The sequence below is a fragment of the Alosa alosa genome, chromosome 19, assembly GCF_017589495.1.
Source record: "Alosa alosa isolate M-15738 ecotype Scorff River chromosome 19, AALO_Geno_1.1, whole genome shotgun sequence".
Taxonomy (NCBI): Eukaryota; Metazoa; Chordata; class Actinopteri; order Clupeiformes; family Clupeidae; genus Alosa; species Alosa alosa.
The window spans coordinates 12,195,254-12,214,410 of NC_063207.1; the positions used below are offsets into that span (position 1 = coordinate 12,195,254).

At 40.1% G+C, this 19,157-nt stretch overlaps 3 protein-coding genes across 4 annotated transcripts; all 3 read left to right on the forward strand.

Moving 5' to 3' along the window:
• Positions 1-456: 456 nt before the first annotated feature.
• On the forward strand, positions 457-3,961 carry LOC125283983 (e2f-associated phosphoprotein). The gene is made up of 6 exons (XM_048227611.1): positions 457-649; positions 935-1,119; positions 1,276-1,392; positions 2,303-2,417; positions 2,518-2,637; positions 3,247-3,961. Exons 1-6 carry the CDS (start codon positions 579-581, stop codon positions 3,551-3,553), a joined length of 915 nt encoding a protein of 304 aa, XP_048083568.1. The 5' UTR covers positions 457-578; the 3' UTR covers positions 3,554-3,961.
• Positions 3,962-4,140: 179 nt separating this feature from the next.
• On the forward strand, positions 4,141-7,435 carry sptssa (serine palmitoyltransferase, small subunit A). The gene is made up of 2 exons (XM_048227612.1): positions 4,141-4,592; positions 6,477-7,435. The coding sequence occupies exons 1-2, from the start codon at positions 4,490-4,492 to the stop codon at positions 6,575-6,577; spliced, it is 204 nt and encodes a 67-aa protein (XP_048083569.1). The 5' UTR covers positions 4,141-4,489; the 3' UTR covers positions 6,578-7,435.
• A 584-nt stretch (positions 7,436-8,019) lies between these two features.
• Positions 8,020-19,157, forward strand: egln3 (egl-9 family hypoxia-inducible factor 3). Of its 2 annotated transcripts, none has more exons than XM_048228605.1 (5): positions 8,020-8,948; positions 14,410-14,529; positions 15,481-15,617; positions 17,164-17,237; positions 17,836-19,157. In XM_048228605.1, the coding sequence occupies exons 1-5, from the start codon at positions 8,340-8,342 to the stop codon at positions 17,865-17,867; spliced, it is 972 nt and encodes a 323-aa protein (XP_048084562.1). In that variant the 5' UTR covers positions 8,020-8,339; the 3' UTR covers positions 17,868-19,157. The 2 variants fall into 2 exon arrangements, with proteins under 2 accessions (XP_048084562.1, XP_048084563.1); XM_048228606.1 differs by lacking the exon at positions 8,020-8,948 and adding an exon at positions 9,602-10,367.

Below are 19,157 nucleotides of genomic sequence, written 5' to 3' on the forward strand. Positions count from 1 at the left end.
AACCAACAATTGATAGTGTTTACTTCAGAATGCCCAGGTATACCTCTTTTGCCTCTTAGGTATATTTGCCTCATAGGCTTATATTTGGGATTTCTCTACCTACATAAAAGCAGCAAACGATGAGATTACGGAATGACCATGGATAATAGTAGACGGTATGGTAAGAGGACACATGTTTGATACATTTTGCAGCTGGTGTAGAAGTCATTCATTCACGACCACATTTTAGAATGATAATTTTCTGCTGTGCATGTGACGTGTAACAAAATAATAACAGTGAGTATAAATTAATTGTGGTAAATACATGACCGTTGAGTCATTCATTATTAAGATAAACATACCAATTTAATACTCTGGAGTCTTCCAAATGTTTCATTTTGCTTTTTACAACGACTTTTATAAGAGCCCGTTTTAGACATTCTCTGCTTTTATTTTGTCACACTGGGTAACCCGGAAACGATTATTTACATCGTGCTTTGGAGTTCAACTTCAGAAGTATGGTAGATGGTTCTTGTTTTATTTATTTATTTATTTAGATTGATTGCACGACTTAGGTCAAACGTTGCTTGCCTGACAAAATGAATCGAAAGGAGGACTATGACTCTTACGAAATTGAGGAGCCAAGCGACGAGGAGCGAGCTAGTAGCAGGTATGGGGCACTTGTTTTGATTTCGAGCTCACCAGCTAGCTGGCTAGCTAGCTAGTTACTGGTTGAGTAAGTTAGACTGTATTAACAATTTAATTCATTGTGGTTGATGGTATACTGCAACGAGCAAAAATACATTATCAGTAGTAACGTTATTCGTTTGATAAGGTTAAAGAGCACTCGCAAACACTAAAACGACGCCCTGGTGTCAGTAGATCTTATCATTAGCCCACCATATGAGTTAAGCATGGAGTTCGTCTCAAGCAATGATGTGTCTTGTCTCTCCAGCTCTGAAGATGAACTTGACATTCTCCTCAATGGAACTCCAGAACAGAAGAAGAAGCTCCTTCGAGAATATCTTACAGGAGAGAGCGAGTCTTCCAGTTGTGACGAATTTGAGAAAGAGATGGAAGCAGAGCTCACTACTACCATGAACTCTATCGAAGGCAACTGGGCAGCTCCTCTTGGACAAGGTTGACACACACTCATACACAGAGAATTTCGAGAATTTTTCTCATGAGCTAAAGTAAATATTACCTCGTGGAAATAAGCCCTAAGCCAACCAAGAGTGCCTTTATTCAGATGTAGACTGCCTTCAATAGTTACTAACCAGTGGTTATGCTGTGCAGCTGGTGTGTCCACAGGAACAAGTGGAGGCTCCGATCCATCTGGCACACAGCCACAACAGGTGTATGACAGCATCTACTTTGACTCTGACTCTGATTCAGATCAGGAGGGAAAAGCAGGTATGTGTATTCACAGTTAATTTCATTTGTTAGGTCATTTACAACATGACTGCTTGGACATTCCAGGAAAGTAGCCTTTCTACCCCACAACTAATCTGGGTACCCAGAAGCTCGCATCATGCTGAACGAACTTCTGGGCCAAAACTTTCACAACAGGAAAACAGCTACTTTCAGAGACGCCCACTGATCTCACTTCCGTTGTGTTCATGGGGAAAAGTTCCTACCGAAACCAGTGCGAAATGGCTGGCGATACAAGCATAACTTTTTTGGGCAGCCGTGGCCTACTGGTTAGCACTTCGGACCTGTAACCAGAGGGTTGCCGGTTCGAACCCGGACCAGTAGGCACGGCTGAAGTGCCTTTGAGCAAGGCACCTAACCCCTCACTGCTCCCCAAGCGCCGCTGTTGAAGCAGGCAGCTCACTGCGCCAGGATTAGTGTGCTTCACCTCACTGTGTACACTGTGTACTGTGTGTGTTTCACTAATTCACAGATTGGGATAAATGAAGAGACCAAATTTCCCTCAGGGGATCAAAATAGTATATATACTTATACTTATACTTAACTGTGTTTAGAGCCGATTTTTGAAGAAATTGATGTTCGTAACAACATTTGCTTTAAACCTCAGAAGTTATGTCTCATTTGCAAAGGCTAGCCAGAGATGGCTACAAAGGCAAACTAAACGCCATTGTTTTGGTTGTTAGTCTGCTGTCGGTGGTATTTTCATGAAACACCCAGTACATGTGCATACTCACAAGGTCTGCCACCTCTCCGCGATTGGCTATTGAAAAAAGCTTTGTTCGAAACCAGAGACATTCCCCCCACCCTATTTTCCCCTGAATCCAAGCGTATTCCTCTACACTACCCCACAACTATTTTGTGGTACTAGTAAGTGTGTGTTGACTGTCCCCAGGAAGCTCCAAGTCTCAGAGAAAGAAACAGCATGTCATCCCTACAAATGACGAGCTATTGTACGATCCAGATGAAGATGACCGTGATCAAGCTTGGGCAGATGCCAAGAGGAGAAGGTCAGCCTACATAAACATGAAACTATCACACATGCGTAAGATGCACACCTATAGTCACACAAACTTAACATGAATCCAATGATTTACACCCTCCCAACAGGTACAGCCGATGCCAAGCAACCGTGGGAAGGAACAGGATGCGGTCGCAGGCTCTCCCCTCCAGTGATGCTGTACTGAACTGCCCCTCATGCATGACCACACTATGTCTGGACTGTCAGAGGTGAGAGGATAAGTGAAAGATGACAGATCTTTAAGCAGAATTGAACTTTTTACTTACTTTATATTAGATTTATTAATTTAACAGACGCTTCTATCCAAAGTGACTTACATATGTAAATTATATTACAACCCCCACTTCCAAAAAAAGTTGGGACGATGTGCAAATAAATACAGAATGTGATAATCTGCAAACCTCGTAAACTCATTTAGCTGCAAAAGAGAGCTAGACAACTTGAAAATGACAAATATGAATTTCATGGAAAATATAAGCACATTTTTAATTTAATACCAGCAACAAGTCTAAAGAAATTGATATTGAACTTACTGTTTGTTAATGTACTTGAAGCAGTTTGGGTTGCATTATTTTATTTATGTTTTGTGTCTAGACATACTTGATACTTGGATGGAATATTCCATCCATATCCATTCATATTCTATACCTGGATGGAATATTCTATTAGTGATCGGAACACTGATACTAAAAACAATTATATGATAACTTGGTGTTATTGAATCAATTAAATATTTGTAATTTTACTTTTATATCATATTATATCAATGTGGTGTTTAAAATCAGCCCGTGAAAAATGCCCTCTTATTCTGACCACAGACATGAAAAATACAGGACACAGTACAGAGCAATGTTTGTAATGAACTGTGATGTCAACAAAGAGGAGATTCTGAGGTACAAAGCACCACAGAAGAAGCAGAAACAAACCAGGAAGAAACGTAAACATGATCAGACCGATACAGAGCCTGAGGCTGCCCAGCCAGGAACCACAGACAGTCGTTTGGGAGGGATGGATGAGGACGAGATCTACCACCCAGTGTTGTGTACAGAGTGTTCCACCGAGGTGGCTGTGTACGACAAGGATGAGGTTTACCATTTCTTCAACATACTGGCTAGCCACAGTTGAGCGCTTCTATTTGGAACACTTCTTCATGAGTCATTGACTTGCTGAGGTCTGGTCATGTAATTCATACCCTTGCAATCAAATCACAACACTGGTTTGAACAACTGTGTCAACGAAAGACTGTTTTGTGAAAATGGTAATGGAAAGCAGTACATGGACCAGTCACAACTCATAGTAACTGATTTTCACAGGCTGACACCATAACAGTCTGTTAAGACTACCTCTAATAGAGGTGAGTTGCAAAACATTTAGTTTGTTAAAAGTTTTTTTTGTTTTGTTGCTGGACTGTTTTTTTTTTTTTTTTTTCTTTTGGGCAATATTAGAGGTTTAGTTATTCCAATGATTTTTAAAACATTGTCTGCAGTGTACTGTACATTTTTATGTGATATAAAATTGAATCCCTGAATTGAATCCCAGAGATCATGTTGACTTTGTATTTAGTTTTGATTCCCATATTTTCATATACCAGCAACATGTGCATTAAATCATTTGGTTTATTAACCCTACACTTTTATTTCTATGAATTGCAGTACTGATATTATAACAAGAGGTGGAAAAGTCCAGCTGATTCTAATGAGCAGTTCTCTTCAGCCAGGTGGATCAGCTAATGGTGAAATCACCTGTGTTAAGTGCACAGGTAGAACCAATGCATGGTTGGACTTACTTTCTGAAGCTGGACTCTTCCACCTCTGATTATAATATTGTGATGGGACCCTATTATTTTAAGCATTTTCTACATTCTACCTTTACATTATCTACCTTTGAGCCACCTGAACTGCGAGGACATGCCCCGTGTCCTGCCACACCCCTGAGGCGAGCCGGCATTGGCTGGCGCTAGGCGTATCGTCATTGTTACCAGGAACTAGTCCGGAAGAAGCTGCTGAGGAGGAGCCGAGCACAGCACAAGACGAAAGGCTAGCTTCTACCTCGGACAAAATCATGGCGCTTGGGGATGCCTGGAAACAGATTTCTTGGTTTTATTACCAGTATTTACTCGTCACAGCGTTGTATATGCTGGAGCCCTGGGAGAGGACAATCTTCAGTATCCTTTAAAACCTTAAACCGGTATTTCTGTATTCCAGGATTGTTAAGCAATGACTGTAACGCTACTCATACTTGCTAATTTGCTAGCTTGTTAGACTTCCAAGAATAGTTAGCCAAACAATTAAGATGGTTTGTTCAGTGAAAGGCTTACCAGTATATTTATTCTATAACGTTACCCACATTGAAAAACTAAAGATACCCGAATAATGCTGTGAATATTGATCGCTTCTAAACGTGTAAACGTAAGCTATCTGGCTATGTTGGGTATCCGACTTCTAGTAAGTCTAACTTAGCGCTAGATTCACCACGATAAACAACTATCGCTGACAAACGTGATTTCTTGAGAAAGGGTACCTAATAAATCTTAATTGCGTCTGCTGCTCGATCATTTAATACTGACTGAAGAATATAATAGAGTAGCATAAACACATTCGTGAACCTTAGTTCACTGTTGCCACCAAATTACGTTATTAGCCTACTAGCTTATCAGCAAAGGTATAATAGCTATCCTCATAGGCTACTGCATATTTACCTGATATTTACATAGAAGCCAGCTCTTTAAATCATGCGAGAGCAAAGCTCACGGCTTTACTCCGGCCCCTTCAGTCTGTGGGAGGAGAAACAAATCCGGCGAGGTTAACCAGCTGAGTTCCTTTTAAATTACTTTGTTAACCGTCGTTAGAGCTCATCATAGAAATAATAACACATGGCTCAATAATGGGGCCCAACAAACGTAATTTTAGTTTCGTGTTACATCACCCTGCCCCAAAAGAATCACCTGTTCCTGCCGTCATCTGTTCATGTAATTTTAATGGCCTACATACCTGTCAACACTCCCGTTTTCCCGGGTTCTCCCGTATTTCAAGGTCATCTTCCTTGAATTTCCCCTGGGGATCAATAAAGTATCTTCTATCTATCTATCTATTTATTAGATTTCTCCCGGAAAACTCCCGTAATTTGCATGGACATCAAACTTCATTTTAAAATCAATGATCCATTCATTTTTTCTATTAGTCTGACATCTCCCATGTTGCCAGATTGTGTACACCCTACACAATACATACACGATCACTTAGTTTCAAACCTGGCAACCCAAATAAGGAAGCGGGTGCCGACTGCGCAGCCCGAGTCTCGTCGTAAGCAAGCGGGCTAGTTAAATGGCCTACTCCAGAACTATCTGTTGTCAAATTGTTGGGAATTGAATTGATTAACACATCACAAACTGTTATTGAGTGTTGTTGATGCACTGAACTTGTGTCCTCGGAACCAAATCAGACAGCAAGCAGCTTTGGAGTTTTGGAAGTAGGCTGCAGGCAGCCAGCTGGTGGATAGCCTACTACATAACTGGCATGCGTAAGGTAAAAGCAACGACCGAAATGCATGAAATGTGTGTGAAATGTAGGAAACGCTATTACATATGCAAACACAGATCCGGTATAAACACTGCCCCCCCTTCCCCGAAAAAAATCTCCCGTTTTTGGAAAGCTAAATGTTGACAGGTATGATGGCCTACACAGATCACACCATGATCGCCTAGTCTGACGCGGTCAATCGTGAAAGACCATCGTGGGAGACAAAAACATCTGTAACCTGCATAGGCCATTAAAGGTAAAATGTTTATTCAGGTGTCAAACCTGTTTGTGTGAAGGACAAGCGCTGGCTAGGCTGCTACTTACTAATACATATATAGTTATTGGTTGGTGAGACATGTTTACGTATCTGAAAACAATTTACCTACACAATTCTTTTATTCCAACTTACTGGAAGGCCTTTTCTTTGTTTCTCAAATAAGTGCACAGACAGTCCTCACTTCTACCTAGGACAAACAACAGTGGCATGTGCTTTATTCTGTGGCACTGTGTTGTCCTTAACAATGTCTCAGATTCGCTCTTGATCTCTGTAGCAGGAATGGCAGTATACACAGGGTATGTGTTCATGCCCCAACACATCATGGCCATTCTGCACTACTTTGAAGTGATTTAGTGATGTCTGTTCTGTGCCTTTGTGGATGTGCTTGCTGTCATTGTCTTGCGGCTACAAAAGAGGAGTGGTTCTGAGGACTATGTCATAAACACTGGACCTGTGATGATTGGGAGCATGGTCATTTTGGGTGGCCGGGAGGAAGAAGGTGGAACAAGCACAGCCTTGTGGCCGACCATCCAGTCCTGCTTAAATTGTGGTCTTGCTGCAATTCACCTTCCCTGTACCTGTGACTTTAACTGCACAAATGTCTTTAAATCTTTTTTTTTTTTCATGGAGTATAATATGTTTATTTTGGCAGCGATATGTTAAGATGGCAGATATTTTTTCCTGATATATATGTGTATATACAATTGTATACATATTGTAAAGTTTTATAGTGACTTTGGAAAGAAAATGTTTTCTTTTTTCATCCTTGATGCTATGTCAAATAACCATGTTTTAATGTCACTATTGATTTTATTTGTTTTGTTTGTTTAATGCCCACTCTCTGTACACCCAAATATATATAATGTAAACAAAATATGTGTCTATTTCAAACTGGACTGTTAAAACTCTCAGGTATATTGTGTAAAATGTTGACCTATTGTTCATTTAAAATACCTAGTTATGAGGGGCATTGTCCATCACCGTTCAGTTTGATGCCATGACCAGAAGTTGAATATGGAGACGCTACCAGGTATCTTTCTTTCCTTAGAAATATTTATTGTTGGTCACAAATACTTGGTTGCACTACAGCAAAGACCCCTTCTGACAATGCATTCCAGAGAAGAACTTTTTTTTTTTTGTTTAACAGTGGTCTTTTTTTTTTTTTTTTTATTATTATTTTTTTACAATAAACACTGTATACAGTCGTACATATATACCTCCATGCCTCCTTTATACTTGCTTATACACTGCCATCTGTAGGCTACTGGCATTTGGCTGGGAGGGGGTAGGGAAAGGTATTATGATACACCTACCATCACTGGCATTGGATCTAAACTGAACCAACAGCTGGATATTTGTAAACTCTGAGATGAGGATGTGCTCATGTACAGGACTGCCCTGGAATTTGCTCCAGGAAAAAAAAAAATAGTTTCCTAGGGCAACGTCATTTAAATTGGTCCTTATCTGAAGGGATTGCCTTTACATAAATGTTTCTAGTATTCTTTTGATTATCTCTTTTATTTTACTTTTATTTTAAGACATTTTCTGCAGTTGGTTTGAAGACATTGTTAGTGACATAAGCATCATGTCGACATTTTGATTAATAATCATGTTTGTAAAGTCATATCTAAACACACACAACAGCCTAGATGTTTTGGCCAGTTCCACTATCGCAAAGCACTGCTCTACTCATTATCATCGGGAACACGTCATGTTTAATAGTAGGAGATCTCTCCTAGACCTCAAAGAAAATAAATAGCCTAGGTCTAACGGTTAGAAACAATAAAGATGGGTTAGCTAGGCTATCATTCCGATGTCAACAGCAGTGATGAGTAGCCTAAGCTTTTCGCAATGCCATAGACCTACGTAAATATGACTCCATAAGGTCCGACATTATGAAACACATAATCTTCAGAAATCTACTCGTAAGCTTCATAACTACACATCTTGAACGAGCAGCGAGCGCATTCTCGACTGGCGATGCGCGCGCGTTTGAATGTCCTCAGCCTAGAAAACATGGCACTTTTCACGTAGCGCTGCGCAGGAGGCACTCAGTGTAAGTTGGGCTATCTTGCCAAAAAGTAGTATGCCGTGCTGATCCCAACACCACAGCCAAATGGACGACAACCGTGGAAAAGACAACGCAGAATATGCTGCTGAAGATAAAACAATGTGTACAAGACGTGGCTTTGAAGGGTGGGTTACCACAAAATCGAACGAAAGTGTAGTTGACCCAGGTGGGGATGTCACAGGCAGAGGATACAGCAGGGGCCGGGACCTGACCTCGGCGAGTGCAGAGAAACCTGCTGCTGCTGAAGACGTTGGGAGTGGGGTTAAAAATTGCCCCTTTAGAAGACATTACAAGCACAGGCCAAAATCCAAGGAGCACAAACGTCTTAACACCCACAAATTAGTTTTGCATTATATAGGACCTTATATGAACACCTATGGCCTCTGTAAGGTGGACAACTTTCTCGGGAACAAAATTGGTGATCGTATTCTACAAGAAGTCAAAAACATTCACCATGGTGGGAAAATGCAAGATGGAGAATTAGTTTGTCAGACTCAACGCAAAAACAAATCCATTCGAGGGGATACAATTACATGGGTGGGGGGGAATGAAGAAGGATGCGAAAATATAGGGTTTCTTCTAACAAGAATGGACAAGATTATCATGCACGCCAACGGCAGACTGGGAAATTACAAAATTACAGGGAGACACAAGGTCAGTATGGATTGTATTGTATATAAAAGCTTCTCTAAAATCTTCTTTATTTGTTGATTGTTTGTACGACTAACTGTTTATGAAGGCTTTGTTAGCATACATAGTAGGCCTATTGTATTTCAGAGTTCAATTCCAGTTCAGAAACTACGTCATTATTTAATTTTGACTATCCTTTCCCATTTCTCCTTCAGAGATGTGTAAATCATATGATTTTTTTTTACTGTAGGTTATAGGTCTGCATAAAGTTAATCGTAATTGCTTGTCCGACTATTATAGGCTATTAAACAACGGTGGGACCCACTCTTTTCTGCATTTCTGGCAGTGTGCCGCGCTCATGTTGAAACGCCATGTACAGTAGGCTACGTGCATGCTGCGAGGAGTACATGCGTCTAGTGGAGTCCTCAATGGCGGTGGGCACGCCTTGCGCTTCTGACACAACCATTATGCTATTTTCATCTACCATGGCTACAGAAGAATTGAGCATGGTTCCTATTGCACAATAACTACAGTGATGATAGCCTACGCTTAGACTATAGGGGAGTAAAACTGTTGTGTAGTCATCCACACACAATACAAAGTGTAGGCTTTGTGTTACAGCGTGCCGGCGGGACGCTTGCACGTTATGCGCATATAGATTTTCAGGTGATTTTTATTGTGATTATGTGGACAGAAACTCACAAGACATTTTGCTTGTGAGACTTTCGCTCTGAATCTATTCTATATCTAATCTATTCTTGCATTCAACACACTTTCGCGGCTCTGGCAAGAGTTTCTAAACACGCCTCTTTTGGAAGTAGACCAGCCTACTACACATCCCGCACGTTCCACCGATTTGCAGGTGTTCGCATCCTCCATAGCGATAAATTGGGTGGTCTTTGTGTTTTGATAATTAGTCTACATCTCTACGCGTTCAAGTCCAGCAACATTCTGTACTGGGTTCAATTTGAGCCTTAGCTATGCACTGCATGCAGATTTGTTAATAGCATACAATTGCAGCAGATGATGCTCAGTATATGCAACGTTAACAACACTACGGACGCCGAATCACAGAACAGACTGAAAATGCAATTTCTTCAACAAAGGTTGCACTCAGATTTGGAGCAGTTAGTTGTGGACCAGATTGTACCATCGCTGTTGGACCAAGGTTTCTTTTTCGTTGACAACTTTTTGGGAGAGTTCGTTGGACACATTGTTTTGGGTCAAGTGAAGAACATCCACCACGCAGGTCTTCTGAAAGACGGACAGCTTGCTCGTCGAGGCTTCGGAGTTTCCAAGAGAAACATAAGGGGAGACAAGATTGCGTGGGTTAGTGGAGCTGAAAAGGGATGCGAGGCTGTCAATTTTCTTCTGACGTTAATCGACAATTTAATTTCTCTTTGCATTAGACATCTTGGAATAAAAATTCGCGAGCGGTCGAAGGTAAGCCACTGAGCATCATCTCTGCGACTATGCCAACTGACTTTAACAGAAATACTGAAAGCCTACTTTTGGCATTGTTTGTGAAACAGAAGTTAATATGGTCTGATTTAGCCTACAGTGGCACACACATGCAGGCTACTGTTCCTCATGTTTCATGTTACCAAACTGTTTTGCTCTCCTGTCATGGGTTCACTCTTTTCTTTTCTCATGTTTTTATTCAATTCAGTAGCCTACAGGCATTCTGAAGTGGCCTGTCTAGCCATATGAAGTGAGACACATGAATATCTCTGGCATATCCAGCCTTTTGGTGTCATGATCCATACATGATATGAAAGCTGTACTGTGCTGAGAAAAACAGCATGTTGTTGATGCATGTGGATGATGACCTGTCAAACCACGAACAACAGACCTCAGAGTCCTACATGACTTCCTAAACAGACAAGATCTGGAAGTCCAAATTATCGCCTGTTATCTCCGTTTCTTTAAGGAAATACTGATTTCATAGAATCAGCTTCTATTTGAAGATATGAATAATAGTTCTTTGCCAGGAGGAAATAAAAATGGCAAAACATTGTGTATCTGAAGTCATGGAGGGTGAGAAAGTAGCCTACTTTTGACTTCTGTAACATATAGATGTATTTGGCAGTAGTGTGTCATGTTTCTCGCTACATCAATTTAACTGCCCTGAAAATCACTTTAATTAATAGATACGTACTGTTATGGACATCCAAATAATAAGCCAGTAGTAGCATTGGACTGCCTGGACAGCCTACTTGATGTAAAAGACCCAAAAAAAGAAACTAAAATGGCGCAAAAGTGAGCAGTGATATGGGGTCTCTTTGCCAAATACAGATTGTTTCTTAGTGGAAAGATGAGTCTAAGTATCAGAAGACTGTTAAATCTGGGATATAGGGAAAAATTAGGTTTTACATGACTGGATTTACCTTGTGGATTTACTTTCTACTCCATCTCTAAATCGCAATGCAGCAAACTGCAGGGTGTTTTGCTGCATGAAGCAAGCTATTTGCAGGACAGATCCTCAGCCAAAAGCAACCACAGGGAGCCCTGAAATCAACATGGACCAGTGGAACTTGGAGTGAGTCATTGCCACAGTGATCTCAAGTCCTGAGAGCTTAGGCGGTGTGATGGAGAATTAGAAAAACATAGTTTTTTTTAAACACTCGGATCTTTAAATTTCGCCAAAAAGTTATCTACGGTTCTCTGGTGATTCACATGTCTACAACGGATGACATCCAGCTAAAATGAATGTTTGTGATGCTTTGGGTATAACTCATTGTTCACCATTTTACTCACACACACAGATCCCACAATGAAAATGGTGAAAAAAACAACAGCTTAAAAAACGGTGATGAGAGGGCTTGCTGTTGAGCATGTGCTCAGAGCCACAGTCTGTCACGCTCAACACGTAGCACTGTCATTAAACCTTCATCTGTCTGGCCATGAGCCAGACCTCCTCCCACTCTCTTCCTGTACCCCTCCTCTTCTCTCTCTCTGTCAGCCTTTATCTTTTTTGCTTTGCTTGATCTTTATCTCTCTCTCTCTCTCTCTCTCTCTCTCTCTCTCAATGGACCGTCTTTTAGCCTCTTCTCTGTTTTGTTATCCTTTACTCCTTTACTCTGTTTCTTTCCCTCTCTCTGTAGTCCCCCCCAGCACGTTTACAATCTGACATGATGACAGCACACACGTATGCAGCCTTCATTGTGGATGTGTGATTTGTGGTGTATCCCCCCCTCTCACAAATGTAAACAGGAGAACAATTGAATGGCGAACGCACGCTCGGTCCCATGTTGCATCCAGTGACGTGAACATCTGGGGAGTTGGTTGGGGTGGTTGTGTGCAAGTCTGCACAGTTCATTGTAAGACTACCGTGGGTTGTGCAAATTGAGCACATTATACTCTGCCCTCGGATCCTCTAATCTATCACAGTAGATGTAAAACAAGTAGTCAGATAAATGCAGACAAATAGTCAGACAAATCATCTCACAAATTGTCTCATGCAATTATGTATGAGATATATTGACAGCTTGCTATGTAAATATGGCCCAATTTTGTATTGTAGGGTTACAGTAATGATGAGTGGAAGCACAACATTCTCCAGGGATTTAGTTTGGAATATTATTCCAAATCACCAATCCAATATCACTGCTCCTGTGTCAGCAAAGTCAAATTGTTGACAAAATCATTGACAAAGTTTAGACAATTTTATATTTGTTGTGTGCTTGAATAAGAATAAGCAAACATCTCAGCTCCTGCAAGGGTTAAGACATGCTGTGTTTACTGTGCAGTGTACAGCTGACAACAGAACAGCTTGTTATAAATTTAGTGCACTGGAGTGTGTTGCAGGATTAACATGCATGTTCATGTCCCTGTTCTGTGCTCCATGTTTATTTCAGTGGATTTCCAGTATGCTGACAGCAACCGGGTCTGAACAGAGTTAACAATAGCTGATTCTTTTTTGAATTCTTTCTTTGTATGGGAGAGGAGCACAGCATACCCTCTGACATTTGTCTCCGGCTTTGTGCTGTGTCGGCAGATAAGGAAATACCTGTGAATCACGGCGAGAGGCCCAGATTCCAGCGCAGATTTATGAGGCACGTCTCGTGTCGGCCCCTGCCGTGTTAGTGATGTGGTTTTCGGCTAATCTGATGCCCTCCGACCCTGGCCCAGTGGGGAGGGGACCGGTTAAAAAGCTTGCAAACCGGTGTGCGGAAAAGGAAGTTCTGTTTCCTGTTTGTATGTGTGTGTGTGTGAGAGAGAGAGAAATAAATGAAAGGTGCTGATTAGTTATTGCACATGGGATAGGCCTCATCATGGGTCTATGTGGGATGAAGTATCATTCATATGGAAGGTTTTACATTACATTTGGCCGACTACAAAGCGACTTCGGCAAGGGAAACAATCAAGGCAGAGTGCGATAAGGACAAAGTGCAGCAGTGAGCAGAAGTACATCCATATAGTCAAGTGTCAGTTCTAGTCAGGTGGTAAGTCTAGTTGTAGGTAGTGCTACATGAGGAGATACTCTCTGAAGAGCTGGGTCTTCTTGGAGAGTGTAGTTTACTATCTAATCCAGTTAAAGGGGCAGTTCACAGGTTAGCCAGTTTAACCCCACATACATTGTCATCATATTAAGTGCTTGACTGGATATGACTGGGACCTTCAGTACATGATGCTAGAGACTCAGGAGACAAGCCCCTTGGTTTATTTCACATGCACTCTCATCACTGTGAAGGATAAGAGCAAAGCTTGTTTTAGTGTTTTTTGTCTTATGCAGGGACCTGTATGGTTTAGCACTATCAGTTTGATATTCTCGTTCTTGAAACATTGATTTATGATGATGTGGTCGGTTGTTTTCCTGGCTTTCCTTTCCTAGGAACCCACGGTGTTTAACCAGGAGAAATGTGTACGTGCAGATATTTGTGTTCTCAGTGCAGTTTTTCATGTCATGCATTGCATCATGTGCCAGATACAATAGAGCTCTCTGTTTGAGTCACTGGAGTGAGTCTCAGTCTTCCTCTTTTTCAGACCACTAAAGCCAAAAGAGCTCTCACTGCCTCTTACTGCTTTTACTTTCTCTTCCCTTCCTGTTTGAGTAACACTGTCACACAGGCTTCATTTGAAGCTCTGCTGTGAATGAATGAGAAAATACTAATATAGTCTAGAAAGTGAGAGTAAAGTGGCATCTAAAAAGGATTAAGATAAGTAAAGAATGTGGATGTCATAACTTGCATAGCAGGCCTAACATTTCTGGTTTCATTAGCTAAATCCATTTAATGACATTAAAAACAGTATTATGGTTGTTCACGTAATTTTTTTTTATACATGAGAATATTAGAATGGCAATATGCCATTTGATTGTGTATTGAACTACTCACAGTAGTTACAGTGTTGTGACACATTGCAAATGTTTTTTTTTTTTTTTGAACTACTAGGACCAGTTTCATTAGGTCCACATGTAAGATTATGCATGAAGTACGCTAAACAAACTCAAAAACTCCCATGTCTGTTTCTCTGTGTTCTTTAGGCAATGGTTGCCTGCTATCCAGGAAATGGCTCTGGTTATGTGAAGCATGTAGATAACCCCAATGGTGACGGCCGCTGTATTACCTGTATCTACTACCTGAATAAAAACTGGAATGCCAAGGTGGGTAGCTATGACCTCTATTTCAGATTTCTGAGTTCTTCCCTCGACTATTCTGGTGTGTTTGCATTGATTTTTCCAATGAAAATGGCCAATCATGATTGCTGTAATGTTTAAAACCTCTATTTTGACATCCATACACAAACATTTGTATCGAACATTAAAACATGAAATTGTAATATGTATTCATTATCCTCTCTAATATATTTGGCCAATAGTCAGAAATACACATTAGTGGTAAATAAGCCATATTTATGTTGAAAAGTTGCTTTGGTATAATAGTGCAGCATAGTGTACATTCTAACCTGTATTTAAACATTTGCTATGCATTGCATACATTATGTTCAGAAGATTGGGGTTAGAAATATCCTTGTTTTCGAAAGAAAAAGCCAATTAAGAATTCTTAGATGAAAGTAAAGTTTCAAGAACTCATTTTACTAGGTCTATTCTAATTTCAACTAATGTCATGTTTTATGGACAACAAGAACATTTCTAAGTGACCCCAAACGTTTGAATGATGGTGTACAGTCGTGTTTCTCAAAGTGTGGTCCGGGGACCACTGGTGGTCCGCAAGCTATCCAAAGTGGTCCGCGAGCAGACGTGGTAAAATATAATATAGATGACTTGTTTACAATATTGAACCAACTTGAATGTAAATCCAAACAGTTCTGTAACACTGTCTATGTAAGATATGCCAGTTTAAATCATATAAATCCTCTGACACAATAAGCAGAGTGCAAAGACAATAAGCAAGGTGGTTCAGTGAGTAGGCCTATTGTGTAGGCTAATATACTGTTGAAGTAGGTCTAATCTTTTTTTTTTTTAGCTAGGTGGTCCATCCGTTTGTTTTTTATTGGTTAAGCGGTCCTTCGTCTGAAAAAGTTTGAGAAACACTGGTGTACAATATATCAAAGCTTTAGAACAATGAGCCAATGTGCCTTTTTTTACCCTCAGGAGCATGGCGGAATCCTGCGGATCTTTCCAGAAGGCAAATCCCACGTGGCAGACATTGAGCCCCTGTTTGATCGGCTGCTTCTATTCTGGTCTGACCGCCGAAACCCTCACGAGGTCCAGCCATCCTATGCTCAAAGGTATGGATCTCACCTGTGACTGAAGTATTTACTCAATGCTCAAGATGTCAATCAAGCCTTGACATTGGTGTTCAGAATCTACTAAAACTAAAATACTTTATAATTTTACATTAATTGTGCTGTACTATATTTCTGCTATAATATTCAATTAGTAAGGTTAGAAGGGACTCGCACAAAAACATCACTCCCAAGTCCAGAATAATTTATGGTCTTAAGTTTACCTGTGCTCCTTAAATCATTCCCAGTTCAAGAATCACCTGAAAGATTTAGCATGTTTTCATAATGTGTTAAGAATTTTGTAAGATCATCGATAATGTTACATCTTTCATCTCAAAAAGTCAAGGCTGGAGATTATAATTAGCTTCCTTGCCAGACGTTATTGACACGGATTGGGGTGCTCTCTCTAAGGATTTGTTTAAGCACTTTCCCATGTTTGATATTTATTTATTTTGGGTGGTATAAATATAATACATTAAAGGTAGAGTCTGTGATTCTCATCCAATACACTTTAGGGCAGATCAGATTCACTGAATGGCTTTTCATGGTCATCTTGAAATCTTATTTGCATTCTGCAGTATTTTAGTTATTGTCTGACGATCATGCTGGCCAGTGTATAGGTTGTTGATAGGTGTGTGTTGTATAATTTACCTGAAGCAGGTGTGGCCACTAGTTTGTGTCAGTGTTAGCGTGGGCAGCCAAAATCATAAACACATAAATTCTTCAAAGAAACATAGTGGATATCAGTACAGGAAAGTTGTTATGCTGTAAATGCACATTAACAGGTGAAAGATGAGACTGCATAACACTGTTTTCATTGGTATTTATAGATATGAAAAGCTGGTCCCTACCTGTTGACAAAAGATGTTCAATATACAGTACTTGCAAATTGTAAATGTATTTTAATGGAATCACAACGCTGCACTATTTTATAGGACATTATTATTATACTTATTAAATGCATTATCTATATTGGACTCACCTTTGCAAAAATACAGTGAAACAACTGGAATCATAGGGGTAACCTTCAGTGCACAACCTCTTCCATTTTATTTGTTATTTGTATGTATACTGCCCCTTAGTGACGTTTTGGTGGCATTACAGATAGCATCCATTTTTATGTCACCACTGGTTGTTTACCCTCTTTTCACACTGTGTCAACACTTTTATTGTCTTATTTATTTTTAGGAAGTGGTTGAAACAATGCACCAAAATATTATGAACATATATAGCATTAATCCTTAATATTCTAACAGAGACACATATAACATTGAAATTGACATTGATAAAGTGGTATATCCATATCTGAACTTACAGTAGAGAACCGATTAAATATCTAGTTTTCATAAGCAGTAGCCTATGTCATATCTATCTATCTATCTATCTATCTATCTATCTATCTATCTATATCTATCTATATCTATATATATATATATATATATGTATTTATTTTCAAAATATTTACACTAAATGTTTTTCATATCAGTGCTTGTAAATAATAGCTTGAAAATAGAGTGTATGTCAAACATGTGTATGTTTTCTTTCACAGGTATGCAATCACTGTGTGGTATTTTGACTCCGAAGAAAGGGCTGCAGCAAAAAGAAGATTCAGAGACTTAACAGGTATGACTGAGTGACTTTGATCATTCACCGAATGCTTAAATGAGTTTAAATCTAAGATAATACTTGGATAAATATCAGAATGTTAATGTTTTGCAACAATGCAACAAATGAAGCTGCAATCGTTGCATCGTTCTCCAACTTCCCTTGATGCTGCTGTTCTATTTTTCTAGCTTTTGTGAAATGTATTTGATTCATTTCCTGTGATGGCCCTGTTGATTTAGGGCAGCCGTGGCCCACTGGTTAGCACTCTGGACTTGTAACCAGAGGGTTGCCGTTTCGAGCCCCGACCAGTGGACCGCGGCTGAAGTGCCCTTGAGCAAGGCACCTAACCCCTCACTGCCCCCGAAAGTGCGCCCGTTGAAGCAGGCAGCTCACTGCGCCCGGGATTAGTGTGTGCTTCACCTCACTGTGTGTTCACTGTGTGCTGTTTGTGTTTCACTAATTCACCGATTGGGTTAAATACAGAGACCAAATTTCCCTCACGGGATCAAAAAAGTATATATGTTTATACTTATTTGATTAATTTCCTGTGAGGGACTTGTAGAGTGTTCGATCTTCCTTTACTGAACTTCTGCGTTATGGATACCTCTTCCTCCAGGCTCGTCTGGGCAGGACGGCAGCGCACCCTGATCCACAGATGCCGGTGTGGACTGAAGTGGCCACGTGTGCAACTGTTCTCTGGATCAGAAAGTGGGGAAAGTCAGCGAGGGTCTTTGAGACCCTCAGTTTTCTTCCCCCAGTCTGTCCTGATCTCTGTGCTCTGTCCCACCCCCATTATGGTACAAACACCTTCCTCCCCCAGGAAGCAATGAAAAGAATGACTCACATACATTTTCAAACAGGGTATTCATTTTTTTTGTTATTAATAGTATACTTACTCTGCAAAAAGTGACTGGCACTTACTTTTTGTCTTGTATGTATTAGCATGCCATTCTTTTTAATTTTACACTAAACAGTGATATCTATTGGGATTTAACAAATTGAAACTGTAAGTTTTGCTTCATGTCGAACCGTTCGATTGAAGCTCTGAAAAAACAGAGCTGATGAAACCTCCCTCTGAATGACAAATGGTCCACTGCACCTAAAAACAGCCTTGAAAAATGTTCCAGTAATGTAATGTTTATTTATGAAGGACTTGAAGAGTACATAATGTCTATTTTAATGAAATAGACCATTATTAAGGTCACATTAAATAACATAACCATGCTATTCAGCTTTTTATCAGTTATTTGTTGACACCAAAGGAACACTATTTAGATTAAAGTGACTACTTTTATTAATGTTGAATAATTATATTTTGCATCAACTCTGAGATAATGCCCTCTATCTCCCGGATTTTAACTTATGTTTGTCCTGATCTTGTTTGATATGTAATATGTATATCTAGTATAAGCACTGCAAGTTTGTAATGGCGTCTGTTAATGCAGCCTGCAAAATCAAAGTGTCAAAATGACACGTAAGCATTAGGAAATATTAATACCGGTATTGCCTATTTGATTTTGTTCTGTTGCTTTGTTTTTCTCACTGTCTGGCAGTGCAGTCCATGACGATTGTTGATAAATCACTGGTTTATGTGACCAGCTCTGTTTACTGTTTACCTAATTGACATGATTTGCCTACGTAGGGGTTAGATATTATAATCATGTAATCCCTCAGCCCTCCACTGTGTGTTACGGGAAGCTGTTGTCATAACCACCACTGATATTGTTTAAAATCTGTGTGTGTGTGTGTGTGTGTGTGTGTGTGTGAGAGAGAGAGAGAGAGAGACACTGCTTCCTACCGATATCGTCCATAGTTGATAATGCACTGAGGCTCCAGGAGTCAGCTTGCATGCAGGTCAGCAATGCTGTGCTGGTGTTTGGCTTGTTTGGTGTTTGGGTGTTTTTCTGCGTTGGACAAATAAAAGTAGTGTTTGGGAAA

What these genes read in the sequence shown, in the direction of transcription:
- LOC125283983 (XM_048227611.1), top strand. Translation starts at nt 579, where the DNA reads ATGAATCGAAAGGAGGACTATGACTCTTACGAAATTGAGGAGCCAAGC. An exon ending in AGATCAGGAGGGAAAAGCAG is followed by an intron (nt 1,393 to 2,302) that starts GTATGTGTATTC and finishes GACTGTCCCCAG; the next exon opens with GAAGCTCCAAGTCTCAGAGA. An exon ending in CTATGTCTGGACTGTCAGAG is followed by an intron (nt 2,638 to 3,246) that starts GTGAGAGGATAA and finishes TTCTGACCACAG; the next exon opens with ACATGAAAAATACAGGACAC.
- sptssa (XM_048227612.1), top strand. Translation starts at nt 4,490, where the DNA reads ATGGCGCTTGGGGATGCCTGGAAACAGATTTCTTGGTTTTATTACCAG. An exon ending in CTGGGAGAGGACAATCTTCA is followed by an intron (nt 4,593 to 6,476) that starts GTATCCTTTAAA and finishes ACAATGTCTCAG; the next exon opens with ATTCGCTCTTGATCTCTGTA.
- egln3 (XM_048228605.1), top strand. Translation starts at nt 8,340, where the DNA reads ATGGACGACAACCGTGGAAAAGACAACGCAGAATATGCTGCTGAAGAT. An exon ending in CAGCCATCCTATGCTCAAAG is followed by an intron (nt 15,618 to 17,163) that starts GTATGGATCTCA and finishes TTTCTTTCACAG; the next exon opens with GTATGCAATCACTGTGTGGT. An exon ending in AAGATTCAGAGACTTAACAG is followed by an intron (nt 17,238 to 17,835) that starts GTATGACTGAGT and finishes CTCTTCCTCCAG; the next exon opens with GCTCGTCTGGGCAGGACGGC.